General features: G+C 45.2%; 2 protein-coding genes across 2 annotated transcripts in view; one reads left to right on the forward strand and one right to left on the reverse strand.

The window, feature by feature from the left end:
• LOC306778720 (protein mono-ADP-ribosyltransferase PARP14-like) overlaps positions 1-3,536 on the reverse strand; it is a 25,031-nt gene extending 21,495 nt beyond the window's left edge. Inside the window, exon 1 of the mRNA XM_079270369.1 lies at positions 3,331-3,536. Within this exon, the coding sequence (XP_079126495.1) occupies positions 3,331-3,517 (187 nt within the window). The 5' untranslated portion in view covers positions 3,518-3,536. The remainder of the gene's footprint in view (positions 1-3,330) is intronic.
• Positions 3,537-8,287: 4,751 nt separating this feature from the next.
• On the forward strand, positions 8,288-13,226 carry LOC306778853 (actin, cytoplasmic 1-like). Its single transcript, XM_079270571.1, has 9 exons — positions 8,288-8,391; positions 10,577-10,701; positions 10,782-10,910; positions 11,111-11,221; positions 11,313-11,397; positions 11,557-11,718; positions 11,902-12,093; positions 12,392-12,573; positions 12,692-13,226. Exons 2-9 carry the CDS (start codon positions 10,579-10,581, stop codon positions 12,833-12,835), a joined length of 1,128 nt encoding a protein of 375 aa, XP_079126697.1. The 5' UTR covers positions 8,288-8,391; positions 10,577-10,578; the 3' UTR covers positions 12,836-13,226.
• The last annotated feature ends 2,452 nt before the right edge of the window (positions 13,227-15,678 follow it).

Raw genomic sequence — 15,678 nt, forward strand, 5'->3', positions numbered from 1 at the left:
CTCTACCTGTTCAGGTACTCTGTTCTCTACCTGTTCAGGTACTCTGTTCTCTACCTGCTCATGTACTCTGTTCTCTACCTGCTCGTGTACTCTGTTCTCTACCTGCTCATGTACTCTGTTCTCTACCTGTTCATGTACTCTGTTCTCTATCTGCTCATGTACTCTGTTCTCTACCTGTTCAGGTACTCTGTTCTCTACCTGCTCATGTACTCTGTTCTCTACCTGCTCATGTACTCTGTTCTCTACCTGCTCATGTACTCTGTTCTCTACCTGCTCATGTACTCTGTTCTCTACCTGTTCATGTACTCTGTTCTCTACCTGTTCAGGTACTCTGTACACTACCTGCTGAGGTACTCTGTACACTACCTGTTCAGGTACTCTGTTCTCTACCTGTTCATGTACTCTGTTCTCTACCTATTCAGGTACTCTGTACACTACCTGCTGAGGTACTCTGTACACTACCTGTTCAGGTACTCTGTTCTCTACCTGTTCATGTACTCTGTTCTCTACCTGCTCATGTACTCTGTTCTCTACCTGTTCAGGTACTCTGTTCTCTACCTGTTCAGGTACTCTGTTCTCTACCTGTTCAGGTACTCTGTTCTCTACCTGTTCATGTACTCTGTTCTCTACCTGTTCATGTACTCTGTTCTCTACCTGTTCATGTACTCTGTTCTCTACCTGTTCATGTACTCTGTTCTCTACCTGTTCATGTACTCTGTTCTCTACCTGCTCATGTACTCTGTTCTCTACCTGTTCAGGTACTCTGTTCTCTACCTGTTCATGTACTCTGTTCTCTACCTGCTCATGTACTCTGTTCTCTACCTGTTCAGGTACTCTGTTCTCTACCTGTTCAGGTACTCTGTTCTCTACCTGTTCAGGTACTCTGTTCTCTACCTGTTCATGTACTCTGTTCTCTACCTGTTCATGTACTCTGTTCTCTACCTGTTCATGTACTCTGTTCTCTACCTGTTCAGGTACTCTGTTCTCTACCTGTTCATGTACTCTGTTCTCTACCTGTTCATGTACTCTGTTCTCTACCTGTTCATGTACTCTGTTCTCTACCTGTTCATGTACTCTGTTCTCTACCTGTTCATGTACTCTGTTCTCTACCTGCTCATGTACTCTGTTCTCTACCTGTTCATGTACTCTGTTCTCTACCTGCTCATGTACTCTGTTCTCTACCTGTTCAGGTACTCTGTTCTCTACCTGTTCATGTACTCTGTTCTCTACCTGTTCATGTACTCTGTTCTCTACCTGCTCATGTACTCTGTTCTCTACCTGTTCATGTACTCTGTTCTCTACCTGTTCATGTACTCTGTTCTCTACCTGTTCATGTACTCTGTTCTCTACCTGTTCATGTACTCTGTTCTCTACCTGTTCATGTACTCTGTTCTCTACCTGCTCATGTACTCTGTTCTCTACCTGTTCATGTACTCTGTTCTCTACCTGTTCAGGTACTCTGTTCTCTACCTGCTCATGTACTCTGTTCTCTACCTGTTCATGTACTCTGTTCTCTACCTGCTCATGTACTCTGTTCTCTACCTGCTCATGTACTCTGTTCTCTACCTGCTCATGTACTCTGTTCTCTACCTGTTCATGTACTCTGTTCTCTACCTGTTCAGGTACTCTGTTCTCTACCTGCTCATGTACTCTGTTCTCTACCTGTTCATGTACTCTGTTCTCTACCTGTTCATGTACTCTGTTCTCTACCTGCTCATGTACTCTGTTCTCTACCTGATCATGTACTCTGTTCTCTACCTGTTCAGGTACTCTGTTCTCTACCTGCTCATGTACTCTGTTCTCTACCTGCTCATGTACTCTGTTCTCTACCTGTTCAGGTACTCTGTTCTCTACCTGTTCAGGTACTCTGTTCTCTACCTGTTCAGGTACTCTGTACACTACCTGCTGAGGTACTCTGTACACTACCTGTTCAGGTACTCTGTTCTCTACCTGCTCATGTACTCTGTTCTCTACCTGCTCATGTACTCTGTTCTCTACCTGTTCAGGTACTCTGTTCTCTACCTGTTCAGGTACTCTGTTCTCTACCTGCTCATGTACTCTGTTCTCTACCTGTTCAGGTACTCTGTACACTACCTGCTGAGGTACTCTGTACACTACCTGTTCAGGTACTCTGTTCTCTACCTGCTCATGTACTCTGTTCTCTACCTGTTCAGGTACTCTGTACACTACCTGCTGAGGTACTCTGTACACTACCTGTTCATGTACTCTGTTCTCTACCTGTTCAGGTACTCTGTACACTACCTGCTGAGGTACTCTGTACACTACCTGTTCAGGTACTCTGTTCTCTACCTGCTCATGTACTCTGTTCTCTACCTGTTCAGGTACTCTGTACACTACCTGCTGAGGTACTCTGTACACTACCTGTTCATGTACTCTGTTCTCTACCTGCTCAGGTACTCTGTTCTCTACCTGCTCATGTACTCTGTTCTCTACCTGTTCAGGTACTCTGTTCTCTACCTGTTCATGTACTCTGTTCTCTACCTGTTCATGTACTCTGTTCTCTACCTGCTCATGTACTCTGTTCTCTACCTGTTCATGTACTCTGTTCTCTACCTGCTCATGTACTCTGTTCTCTACCTGTTCAGGTACTCTGTACACTACCTGCTGAGGTACTCTGTACACTACCTGTTCATGTACTCTGTTCTCTACCTGCTCAGGTACTCTGTTCTCTACCTGCTCATGTACTCTGTTCTCTACCTGTTCATGTACTCTGTTCTCTACCTGTTCAGGTACTCTGTTCTCTACCTGCTCAGGTACTATGTTCTCTACCTGTTCAGGTACTCTGTTCTCTACCTGTTCAGGTACTCTGTTCTCTACCTGCTCAGGTACTATGTTCTCTACCTGTTCAGGTACTCTGTTCTCTACCTGCTCATGTACTCTGTTCATTATGTTCATCTGTCAATAATGAATCCACCTTTAGAAGTCTTCTGTTGTGACTCATCATCTGTTAAATAACGAGCAGGCCTGGTAGCTGGACAGGTGAAGTGCATGCTGGGAAGTCAACTGACAATCTGAGCTGGGATCAGTTTTAAAGTGTTTATTACTTCCTTAAACTTTGAGGAACAAAAACACGTAAATTAAAGGTTTTCGGTTGATGATTAAATGCTATTTAATTGTTGTGCTTTTTCCTCAAACACTTTTTACTGTTTTTACTGTTTGAGGAAGTTTGTGTCTCGCGGTAAAACGCACGAGCCTGTTTGTTATTTCTGACACGTAGAACGTGTTTTAAACTCACTTTGTTCTCAGTTTGAACCATTAAAATAAAGTAAATAAATGTCCCGACAGTCACTTTTATTCATGCGGACTCACCCTCCTCGGATCGGAAGAACACGGCCGCTCTCGGAGCTCCGTCCTCGGCCTCCACGCGACAGTCTCCCCCGCTGGACTTCTTCTTGCTCTGGAAGTAAAGCTGCAGTTTGTTCTTCATGGTTTTGGTCTGATTCGGGATCCAGTCCCCCTCCACGGTCACCGGGAGCGGACGCTCGGTCTCGTCCATTCTCAGTCTGTCCGGTAACACAAAAACACACCGACACCGACCGACCGACACAAACAAAGCGGCGGAGACGCGTCACAGCTTCAGATGCTTTCACTTTCGTTTCTTCACTAAATGAAGAAAAATGGAAACCGAGTTCAGCAGCTGACTCACTGGAGCACGAGGGGTTTGTTGTATTTATAATACATATTATTCATATTTATTATGTATTTTTATAGATAGAAATATATGATATATTTAATATTTATTAATATATTATGATATTAAATACCATATTATATTACATATATTTATAATAAATATAATAAAGCAGGAATTCTATATTACTATACATCATTTATGATATTATTTATTTATAAATACATTCATAATATCTATAAATATATAATAAATGTTTTTTTACATATATTTATACATTTTAGAAATACATTAAGGAACTGGGCAGTTATTATTATTATTCATCCATCTAAATAACAGTTAAACGTTTTATTCACACTAAATGTATTTATTTGTCAGACTAGAGTGTGCTGCTGCCCTTAATGTACTTTTAGTCACCGGTAGAAGGAGTACTTGTATATTTTATTAGAAGTAAACTGTAGTGATAATATAGTGTTGAAATACTCCAGCATTAAAGATTTAATTAGAAGGAACTTTAACTTTGTGTTGATTCTGTCGCCCCCCTGTGGACTAAAGCGGTAGTGTTCATGAGCACCAGACTCCTTTAGATCAGGGGTTCTTAACCTTTTTGACCTCGGGGCCCAACTTTTCAAGGACAAAGTGTCCCGGGGCCCACTCTGACTATATGCATCAAAAGAGTCAGACAACCTGTAGGTCATACAGAAACAGAGCAGTGGGCCTTTGGAGTCAGTACAAATTTAAGATTTTTGTCCGCATAAAATAAAAAAGTATCTTTCAGTATAAATAACTGCCGGTGGCTGTATCTGTACAGGTAAAGGACAGTATAGGGCTGTAACTACACTATCAGTGAACAACTGCCTCAAATTTGAAGAAGATTGGACAAAGTATGACCATTCTACAGAGTTTCTTCATGAAGAGATCCAGGCGGAGCTCTAAAAGGACATTTGGAGACCCAAATGGACACATGGTAACCACATGATATTCTGACACACTAAAGGTGTTTCTCCCTTTATATTTTGATATTATATTATTTTCCTTTTATTTTTAGCCTTTGCAAATTGCAAAAACTACGTATATATGGCCGAAGACATGGTGTGTGAGTAGCGGACTTGCTGTGCTTAATGGCTGCGACCGAGCGCACGAACGAGAATGAGAATAGCTCAGTTACGCAAACGTTGGTTGACGGCTTATGGAAGAGGAGGATAAGGTTTGTACTATAAGTACTAGCGTTTTCTGAAGGCAGTAGCTCCATGGTAACATCCGCTAGCACGTTGTCGGGTCTGTAATGTGTCTTTTTCCGTCGAAATGCTGCAAGATACGACTTGCAGCGGTTATGGCGACATTGGACAGTGTGTGTGTGGGCTCCTTTTGTGGAGAAACCATAAGAAATGAAAGAAAATCGATGATTTCTTTGCAAAGATGAGGATTTTGGGCATGCTGGGATACCAAACACGGACATGTTTTGTGACGTATTTGCGCAAACAAGCCGTAGGAACGGAAGGGGAGGGGATCGAGGATGCCGGTGTTGAACAGGCAAAACCCTTGTTAAATAAATGAGATGATAGAATGTGATGATCACAAAGACATTTATTATCATGTGTATGTAAACCTGCATACACAACAAGAAGCCCAACAGACTTTCCCACGAGCGTTGGATGTTTCGTCGCTTGGTGTCTCTTTATTTCTGAAGGCTTCAGTGCTTCGTTTGATAGCATTAGCTCACATTCCACACACTGAGCCCTCGGCTCTGCCTCGTTGCCTCCGTTCACAAAGCCGTACTTAAGAAAGTCAGGGTTGTACTTGCGCACACATTTAGACTTTTGGGGGGTATGGCACCACTGTCGTCTTCATTTTTTCTTTTTAATAACTTATCCATAACTTTCGCTACAGGCTAGCGGCTAGCTGAGTGTCTTCTTCTGCTTATTGCAGCTTGTTAAACAACAGACTGACGCATTACCGCCACCAGGTGGTGGAAAGCTATATTGTAACTGAGCGTCTCATGGACAACAGTAATATCTCTGGTGTCTTCAATTGATAACCTATGCGGTCCCGCGGCCCTCGCGGCCCACAGGTGCAAAACTGAAAGTTTTTCGCGGCCCTCTAGGTGGCGCTCGCGGCCCAATCATGGGCCGCGGCCCTATGGTTAAGAATCACTGCTCTAGATTTCAGCGCTTCTTCCTTCCATGCAGCCTCAGCTTCAGCTCATGATCATGTCGATCAGCTTGAAACCTGCTTTTAATCTCTCTGCATCAGCACAAAACAAAGCTGAAGCTCTGACGGCCCTGAAGGCCGACTGCATCCCATCATCTCGGTGCTGCAGGGTTCAGGTCTCCCGTGTGCTCTCCTTGTTTGGTCTTTGTTGTGATGTTGCATGTTCATCGGAGTCAGACCGTCGCTGCTCCTGGAACAGGCCTGGACCCGCCGGGACATGCGGACCATGTGGGCTCTGCCCGACTGCGGGCGCTGGTCTGAGGTCAGGCTTTAAAAGCAGCAGGCCGAGGCCAACGGTGCTGCGACTTCACCGCAGACACGGCACACCTCAGTCTGCAGCCGCGTGCTGTCGTGTTCTCATTTCACAGCAGCTCAGCACGAGGAACTTCAGCGGAGTAGAAAGTACAACATATACGTCGGAGTAGAGGTAGAAAAGAATGTACCTGTACAAGTACTGACTACTTCAGACTTCTTTGTATCGGCTTCTTGTTTGCTGTGTGAGTGAAACTAGAACCTGCAGAGGCTCTTCTGTGTGTGTGGACCTGAAGAACTGCAGCAGTAAATCCATGTGAGGAAAGTTGAAATACACTCGCATGTAAAACTCAAAACAAGAATTAGCAGCAACAGTTGGACGATGCAATGTGAGGACTGGCTTTCAATGATTCCTTTACAGTGTTTCATGGTTGATGACGATGCTATTTGAACACACGCTGCAGCCGGAGGGGGATTGAGTGTAAAGGTTCAGTGAAGTTCAGTGAATGCAACAGCAGGTTCGTCTGCTGATGGGTCTGAAGCTGCAGTCGAGTCCTTACAAGGACAGAATGGGAAGACGCTGTGAGCTGATATGCGGGGGGGGCGTGGTCACACCTGGCCTAGACTCCGCCCCTCTGATATGTGAAGCGTGGACTCAGGTAACACGCTGACGCCCTGCGTTGTGTTTGGTCGAGGTAGAAGTTAAAAGTCCTAAAAAGGAACTCGATTGCTCAGAAGGACACAATTCAGAGGAGAGACGCATCGGAACACGTCTCTGCAGGTCCAGGGTGTGGACACAATACCTGGAACACCTCTGCAACGTAAAGACATGAAGCTGCAGAGCAGGAATACATCGTGTACATCGTGTACATCGTGTACATCGTGTACATTGTGTACATCGTGTACATCGTGTACATCGTGTACATCGTGTACATCGTGTACATCGTGTACATCGTGTACATCGTGTACATCGTGTACATCGTGTACATAGTGTGACCGTAAAGACATGCAAGAACACAAAGAACCAAACAGAAACAATCGATCATCATTCAGTAATATGTACGAATACTGGAGACGTGAAGGAAACAAGAGATCTCAGAGGTACATGTTGTACTTTATACTGTACTACATCTCAGAGGTACATGTTGTACTTTATGCTGTACTACATCTCAGAGGTACATGTTGTACTTTATACTGTACTACATCTCAGAGGTACATGTTGTACTTTATACTGTACTACATCTCAGAGGTACATGTTGTACTTTATACTGTACTACATCTCAGAGGTACATGTTGTACTTTATACTGTACTACATCTCAGAGGTACATGTTGTACTTTATACAAAGATCATTCTGCAATGTTTATTTCTGCTTAAAAAAAACTTAAACCACAAATCAATCCATCGACTGATTGATAATGTTTGCAGCTTTTTTGTCTAGATATACATGTGCTTCTGGCAGCAGAATATTATATATATATATATTTTATTTTATTTTTTTTATTTTATTTTAAAAAATGCATTAATGCGCAATAAAATAATTGTCGGCGTTAATTAATGAATGCGAAATGAACGCGTTAACTTGCCCAGCACTAATATGTACACACACTCTTTAACCCCTCACATACTATACTATATACTGAAGGCCAATATTAAATATAGCTCATGGTAGAAATATGTTATGCACACATGTAGAGAACAGGTAGAGTACAGAGTACCTGAGCAGGTAGTACACAGTACTGCTCAGGTACTCTGAGACGATTCATCTGAATGAGTCTGAACCATCTCTGATCTTCATCAATGCAAAGAACTCTGCAGAAATAAAAACTATTTCAAACATTTGTTACAAGTTTTCTCTTCCAGCAGCAGAAGATATTTGTGTACAAACAAATATTAATAAAGTTTAGATTGAAGTCTTCACCGCCACAGATACATGATGAACATCTGCTCACTTTTCCGGTCCGACGGGCCAATCACAGACCTGCTGCGGAGGAATCCACCGCCGCAGCAGTTCCCTGAGGGCTTCTTTGAACAGTGTTTTAGACGGATGCCCTCTCCAGCCAATCAGGACACGTGCTGAGACAAGCTGCGGAATCCTGCTCACCTGGACCAATGAGAGCGCGAGCTGAGGGAACGTTACCTTATATGGAGAGCGCGAGGAGTCCCTCCAGCGCGGATAAAACAGGTGCGGGTTGTGCTGAAGTTGCATCGACCGATCACAGCTGGGCGAGATCCAGAAACACCGTCAGACTCCTCGCGCAAGACTCACCTGCACAGGTAAGAACCACCGCTGCTGCTTCTGCCAGACATCTCCACACTGAGCTGCTACAGCAGAGCTTCATCTGAGGACCACAAGGTTTATTGATCCGACTGTTTAACACTGAATCTCTTCATGTCTGTGACAGACAGCTGATCACAGCGATGACGTGTTAAACGCTTGTTATTATTTTTAACCTTAGAAATAGATTCATGTTGAGTTGAATTAGTTCTGGTAAACTCTTTAAACAGCAGGTTAGTTTCTCTTTAAGATGAAGAAATGGTTTAATTTAATTCACAACACATGCTGTCGGGTTGAAATACTGCAAGTGTTTCTCTAATAAGGTATCATTGTCACACAAACTGTAGTTCTTAAAGGGTTAATCGAATCTGGATATTAGCTGCCAGTGACCGATCTCTGCAAGTATCAGTGTTTCCCACCAGATATGAACCTTTACGCATCTCTAGTGGCGACTTAAACATCAGCAGCTGCTGAAATATAATAATCAATAACAGAACGTACAAGGAAATGATCTCAGTGACGCCGCTCTGGTTTAAATGTTAACGTGGGGGGGTGTAGGGGTCCAGGTCCTGGGGGGGGGAGGGTGTAGGGGTCCAGGTCCTGAGGGGGGGTTTAGGGGTCCAGGTCCTGAGAGGAGGGGGGGTGTACGGGTCCAGGTCCTGAGGGGGGGGGTGTAGGGGTCCAGGTCCTGGGGGGGGGGGTGTAGGGGTCCAGGTCCTGAGGGGGGGTTTAGGGGTCCAGGTCCTGAGAGGAGGGGGGGTGTAGGGGTCCAGGTCCTGAGGGGGGGGGTGTAGGGGTCCAGGTCCTGAGGGGGGGGTTTAGGGGTCCAGGTCCTGAGGGGAGGGGGGGGGGGTTAGGGGTCCAGGTCCTGAGGGGGGGGGTTTAGGGGTCCTGAGGGGGGGGGGGGGTGTAGGGGTCCAGGTCCTGAGGGGGGGGGGGTGTAGGGGTCCAGGTCCTGAGGGGGGGGGGGTTAGGGGTCCAGGTCCTGAGGGGGGGGTTAGGGGTCCAGGTCCTGAGGGGGGGGGGTTAGGGGTCCAGGTCCTGAGGGGGGGGTTAGGGGTCCAGGTCCTGAGGGGAGGGCGGCTCCGTTCTGCATCAAACACTTGGTGTCTCAGACCTTCACCAAAATTCCTGACTTATCTCTCAACTTGAGTCCAGTTTAACGACAGCGTCCTGCTCGCTGACGAGCAGGACGCTGTCGTTAACGAGCAGGACGCTGTCGTTAACGAGCAGGACGCTGTCGTTAAACTTGACTCGTCTCACAAGGTGACTAACGAGGCTGCAGCTGAAATCTAAAGACATTAAAATCAAGTATCTGAAATCGTGTAGTTTGTTAGAGGATTAGTTTATGATTTGTCTGAAGCCCTTCAGATGTTCAATGTAATTGCTACATTCATGAATCAATCATTGAAATGTGTTCTCATGGTGCATTGTGGGTCAGAAAGCTACAGATTGACGTGCATTAGTAATCTAACATGTCATGTTTACTTTAAACACAAATGATGTTCTTCAACGACTTGATCTGAAACCTCCTCGGCTCGCGGTCGGCCATGTTTGCTGCTTACGAAGGTGAGGCTCCTCTGTAGACGATTGGCTTCCACACAGCCAGTCACGGGTTCGTGCGTCTGGCTGGAGTCTGATGCCGGCAGTCAGAGCTCTGTGGAGCGTAAACCCTTCGGCTGCTCAGGCGTCGTCACCGGTTGATCGGGTTGGACGACTTGAGAGGCCACGCCCAACAAACTGCCATCCAGTGAGGGAGCGTAACACCGAGAGGAACCAGAACGTTCAAAGTGAACCGTCGCGTTGAACCGCGTGTTTGTCCTCATTAAGCTGTTGCGTCACTCAGCTGAGCTCCTGATGTAACTGAGGATGTTTCAGAAAGTCAAATGATGACACTTCACTTCTGACACATTCTCTTAAAACAGTTTCAACTAAATCATTATACTTTAAACAAAAATGCTCAAAATCATAATCATCATCGCCTATCGGCACTGAAATCTTGATTTGTGTAATTATTAAACAGCATGAAGATGCTTTGATTCAGTGTTCAGGTAATTCAAAATAACAAAGATTTGACTCGGATCACAAACCACTAGCTCTATAGAACATATGGAGGAAGTGACTGCTGGTGTCGCTGTAGAAGAATAACTCGTCTGTGTCATTAATATGAATGTGTCCTTTCAGAAATGGAAGACGATATTGCTGCCCTGGTTGTTGACAATGGCTCCGGCATGTGCAAAGCCGGTTTCGCCGGTGACGACGCCCCCCGCGCCGTCTTCCCCTCCATCGTCGGTCGCCCCAGACATCAGGTACTCTCTGATGAAGAGTATAAAATGTCCCCGCAGGTGAACGCGGTGGCCGCGTGATGTGACGGTGTGTTTGTGTGCAGGGTGTGATGGTGGGAATGGGACAGAAGGACAGCTACGTGGGAGACGAAGCCCAGAGCAAGAGAGGCATCCTGACCCTGAAGTACCCCATCGAGCACGGCATCGTCACCAACTGGGACGACATGGAGAAGGTAAAGACCTCCACCTCCCGATTCCACACCTGGAGCTCCCATCGTCTGGTTGAGACGGGTCATAGTTCAGTTCAGGATTTCAAAACGTAAAGCTGAAGTTTATAGAAGGCTTCCACCAGACGCACCTGACTCGTCCACATGTATTAATATTCTTCACCTGAACGTTCAGCGGTCAAACTAACCATCTGTCCCGTCTGCAGATCTGGCATCACACCTTCTACAACGAGCTCCGTGTTGCACCTGAGGAGCATCCGGTGCTGCTGACCGAAGCTCCACTCAACCCCAAAGCCAACAGGGAGAAGATGACACAGGTGTGTTCACGCTTCGCTCAGAGTAGGAAACGAGCTTCAGCAGCTTCAGTTTAGTCTCCAGTGACTCTTGTTTTGTTTCTCTTTGGTACAGATCATGTTCGAGACCTTCAACTGTCCGGCCATGTATGTGGCCATCCAGGCCGTCCTGTCGCTGTACGCCTCCGGTCGTACCACAGGTGAGAACTCATGACTGAGAACACTGGAACAGCATTTAATGTTTGATTAAAAGACTTCCTGCTCAAACAATGGCCGTGTATCTGAAGTACCTCGGACGTTGGGTTTTGTCTGAGCTCTCAGCGTCTCCGTTGTGTAACCGGGTGTTTCCTCTCCTGCAGGTATTGTGATGGACTCCGGTGACGGCGTCAGCCACACCGTGCCGATCTACGAGGGTTACGCTCTTCCTCACGCCATCCTCCGTCTGGATCTGGCCGGCAGAGATCTGACCGACTATCTGATGAAGATCCTCACTGAGAGAGGCTACAGCTTCACCACCACTGGTACGAGTTTCACCTCCTGAAGCCGGCGGCAGAGGCCCAACTTCCAACCTGGAGCTCCTCTCCACTTCAAAACAAAGTGGCCTCAGAAGACTTGAAGCTGCTGACTGGCTGCTGGTCTTTCTACGTTCTGATTTGAATTCTTGTCCATTTTGTAACCACATATATTCCACTCTTGACTTCCAGCCGAGCGTGAGATCGTGCGCGACATTAAGGAGAAGCTGTGCTACGTGGCTCTGGACTTCGAGCAGGAGATGCAGACGGCTTCCGCCTCTTCCTCCCTGGAGAAGAGCTACGAGCTTCCTGACGGACAGGTCATCACCATCGGCAACGAGAGGTTCCGCTGCCCCGAGGCGCTGCTCCAGCCGTCCTTCCTTGGTGGGTAACGACTCTTCACACCGACTGGAGACGATAACAATTTGAGTTCTTGGGCAATCCACGGGGATGATCTAGAGTGCATTTGCCTTTCTATTGAGGCAAATTCTGTAAAGGATCAAGATCCATCAAACGCCAGTCAAATCTCAGTCTATAGACTTAACAGAATAAAGACAATCGCTCTATTAAAGGTCTTGTACAGAGTTGGTGTTCGTTGCTTCAGAGAGGATTCTGGTCCAATATGAGCCAGAGAACCATTTCATACGAACGATAAATGAACTGGTTGCCTCTGTGTGTTCAGGAATGGAGTCGTGTGGCATCCACGAGACGACCTACAACAGCATCATGAAGTGCGACGTGGACATCCGTAAGGACCTGTACGCCAACACCGTGCTGTCCGGTGGCACCACCATGTACCCCGGCATCGCCGACCGCATGCAGAAGGAGATCACCGCCCTGGCCCCGCCCACCATGAAAATCAAGGTATCGTTTCTTTTAAAATATATATATATATATATATATATATATATATTATTTTTTTTATGCAGACAAATGGACGACTTGATGTCTGCTCTGACCCATTTTCTTTCCTTGCCTCCAGATCGTCGCTCCCCCAGAGAGGAAGTACTCCGTCTGGATCGGCGGCTCCATCCTGGCCTCCCTCTCCACCTTCCAGCAGATGTGGATCAGCAAACAGGAGTACGACGAGTCCGGCCCCTCCATTGTCCACCGCAAGTGCTTCTAGAAAGCTCCGCATGGTCCCAACTCCTCTGCGGGGAAGTCAACGTGCTTTACAACGGTCTCGTCCAATTACAACGTTGTCTCGGGGTGAACAGACTGAGAGATACGAGATGCCGCAGAAGATGAATCGAGCGTCTGTTCTCGTTTTGGCAAGTCGCTGAACATCAGACGAACCACTTCTGAACGTGTTCCTCTAACTCTGCTCACAGCCTTCACGCCTGCTGGTGATACAACAAACAGTATTATCACATCTCTTTCTACCTCTAACAATAGATTGTACATCAATACTTTCCTCCTCACTCGTTCTGTCGTCTGACTCTGTCAGCGTTGAGCTGTATGAATATTCCACCGGCGTGTTCGCTGAGCAATAAAATGCCAACATTTGATCTTTACAACTTCTCTAATGTCCTTCTTTGCTGCTGAGTTTCAGAAACTTGTAACTGTTGACTCATTGAGTTCCTGACTTACTATAGATTCTTTACATTAAAGCACTTAATCATGGTTTTCACACAAGTGACTTTTTTTACACCTTCAGGTGATTAAAAATATCAATAGAAGATAACGGAGGTTGGTGGATAGTGCCACCCAGTGGCAGTCATAAATTTAACTTTTTTTATATTTCACCCTTCTGTGTTCCAAATGCAGTACAGAAGACGTTTCTTCCGTCTTCACTAAAGTGTCTAAACGTACTCTAATGGCCATTAAAATACATTGAAGACTCAAAATGGTCCTGGATGGGGTGTCGTGGTGCCACGAGGTCTAAGATGTTATCGGCAACATCTCTAAACTACAGTGCATGGTCTGAAGCCCAACGCCGCTTTCACCAATTGGTGCATAATCTGTGCAGACAGTACGGTGCAAAGGGGTCGTCTCTGTTAGTCATCGGCTTGTTTGTGTAACAAGAACTGTCTATTCTAGTTTCCTTTTAAAGCCAGGTGTACCTGGTGCATCACTCATTAAATGTCAAATTCTGCAAATTGGAGACGCCAGTGGTTTCCTGCTGTAAAGTTATTTTTTTTAAGGCTAAATGCCAACATATGGATTGAAACTGAATTCACAAACACAAACACAAACAGTCAGAACAGTATAACTCACTGGAAGGGGGAAGAATTGGACAGCTGCTGCTGTGGCTCAGAGGTCTTCCCTTGATTTCCTCTGTAATAAAATAGACAAATAACATTTCAGAAATATGTCAGTCAACTTCACGTTTCAGATTCCTTTGTAGTGTCGAGACCAGGCGGCAACCTCCAGTTCTGCCGAGTGAAGCTGATGTGGAAGTGTCTTAAAGCTGCATTCTCTCTAGTGTCCACCAGGGGGCGACTCCTCTGGTTGTATAGAAGTCTATAGAAAATGACTCTACTTCTCTCTTGATTTATTACCTCAGTAAACATTGTAAACATGAGTTTATGTCTCAATCTCTAGTTTCAAGTCTTCTTCAATACAGCATGATGTTCATTTAGTACATTATGCTCCATTTAGAGTCACACAGACCATAAAGCAGGGGATGCTTTAGGGCGGGGCTACTGTGATTGACAGGTCTCTACCAGAGACGTATAGGGCGTCTCTACGTCACTCCTCAGTCCAGATATGGTCACTTCCTGTTCATGGTCACGAAAAAACCAACACAGCGACAGCCGTAATCTAAGATAGCGGCGGTAAAATCGGCAAACACAAGGCTTCATAACGGCAGTCCACAAACTAATGGGTGACGTCATCATCACTACGTCCACTTCCTAATATACAGTCCGTGGTCGAGACGGGAGAATAATTGACAGACTGGCAAATGCTGTTTGTTCAAAGACCCAAGTAGTTTGGAAGGTGTATAAAACAAGTCCAAGAACACCAAATATAGAATGCCATTTTTATACTTGACATTAGCAAAAATGATGAATAATTATTTATATTCAAAATATGTTTTTTTTCATTCAAATCAAGCAATACAAACAAATCAGCAGCAACTAAAGCTACCCATTGGTTCTGCTTCTCTGCAAAGTATACATGTCACTACTGCTGCTACTGTTCTTTAACAACCGTGTCCTTTTCCAACTCCCACACCGTGTCCTGCTTCTTGCCTTTGTGATGATATATTTTAGAGTCTTTTGAAACACCTTGGCTAGAGGCTACAGATAAAAAAAGACTGTTGGCTTCATCAAATATTATTTCATACCAGGTGTTTTTATTAGTTTGCACTTGTCAAATAAACTAAAAATCACGATCCTCCTGTTACAGATAATAATATGACACTAAAACTCTCTTTGGTCCAATACTTAAAGTGTATTTTTTACTAAAGTAAAACAATATTGAATATATTCACTGTACAGGAAGTCTTGTGAAGAAACAAACGCTTCGGTTAAACCGGTTCAGACCGGAACCGTCTGTGGATCTCTGACCTGCAGTGCTGTCATGGAGTGAACATTAAACCATATAAAAAGGTAATTTATCATTTTTTTACAACTCGAAACGTTTTATTGTTGCTTTTAAAAACTGTTAAAGGTTTTCAGTTTGAATGTTTATATGAAAGACTTAGTTAGCTGCTGCCAGCTAACGTTACCGGTAAGCGCTAGCTAGCGCTTGGCTAAGATATGTTTGAGCTTGCTAGCTTTAGCTTGTTTAGTTAGCGCAGTTAGTGTCCTCACGCAGCGCGCCGTATTCACTGAGCTGAGCTTTTGTCGGACGCCCCCGGTATCCTTTAAGCTCTCAAATATTCAGAAGCATTCGTTACGGTTTATAAAATCTGCCGTGAGAGTTCAGGAAGTGTGAGAACTTTATCTTCATCCGTTATATGAAACGTTACTGAGAAACACGGATCGAGTTCCAATGCAAATGGAAAAAACTTGATCCAAGAGG

This window comes from Melanostigma gelatinosum (genome assembly GCF_949748355.1).
Source record: "Melanostigma gelatinosum genome assembly, chromosome: 6".
NCBI classification, from domain to species: domain Eukaryota; kingdom Metazoa; phylum Chordata; class Actinopteri; order Perciformes; family Zoarcidae; genus Melanostigma; species Melanostigma gelatinosum.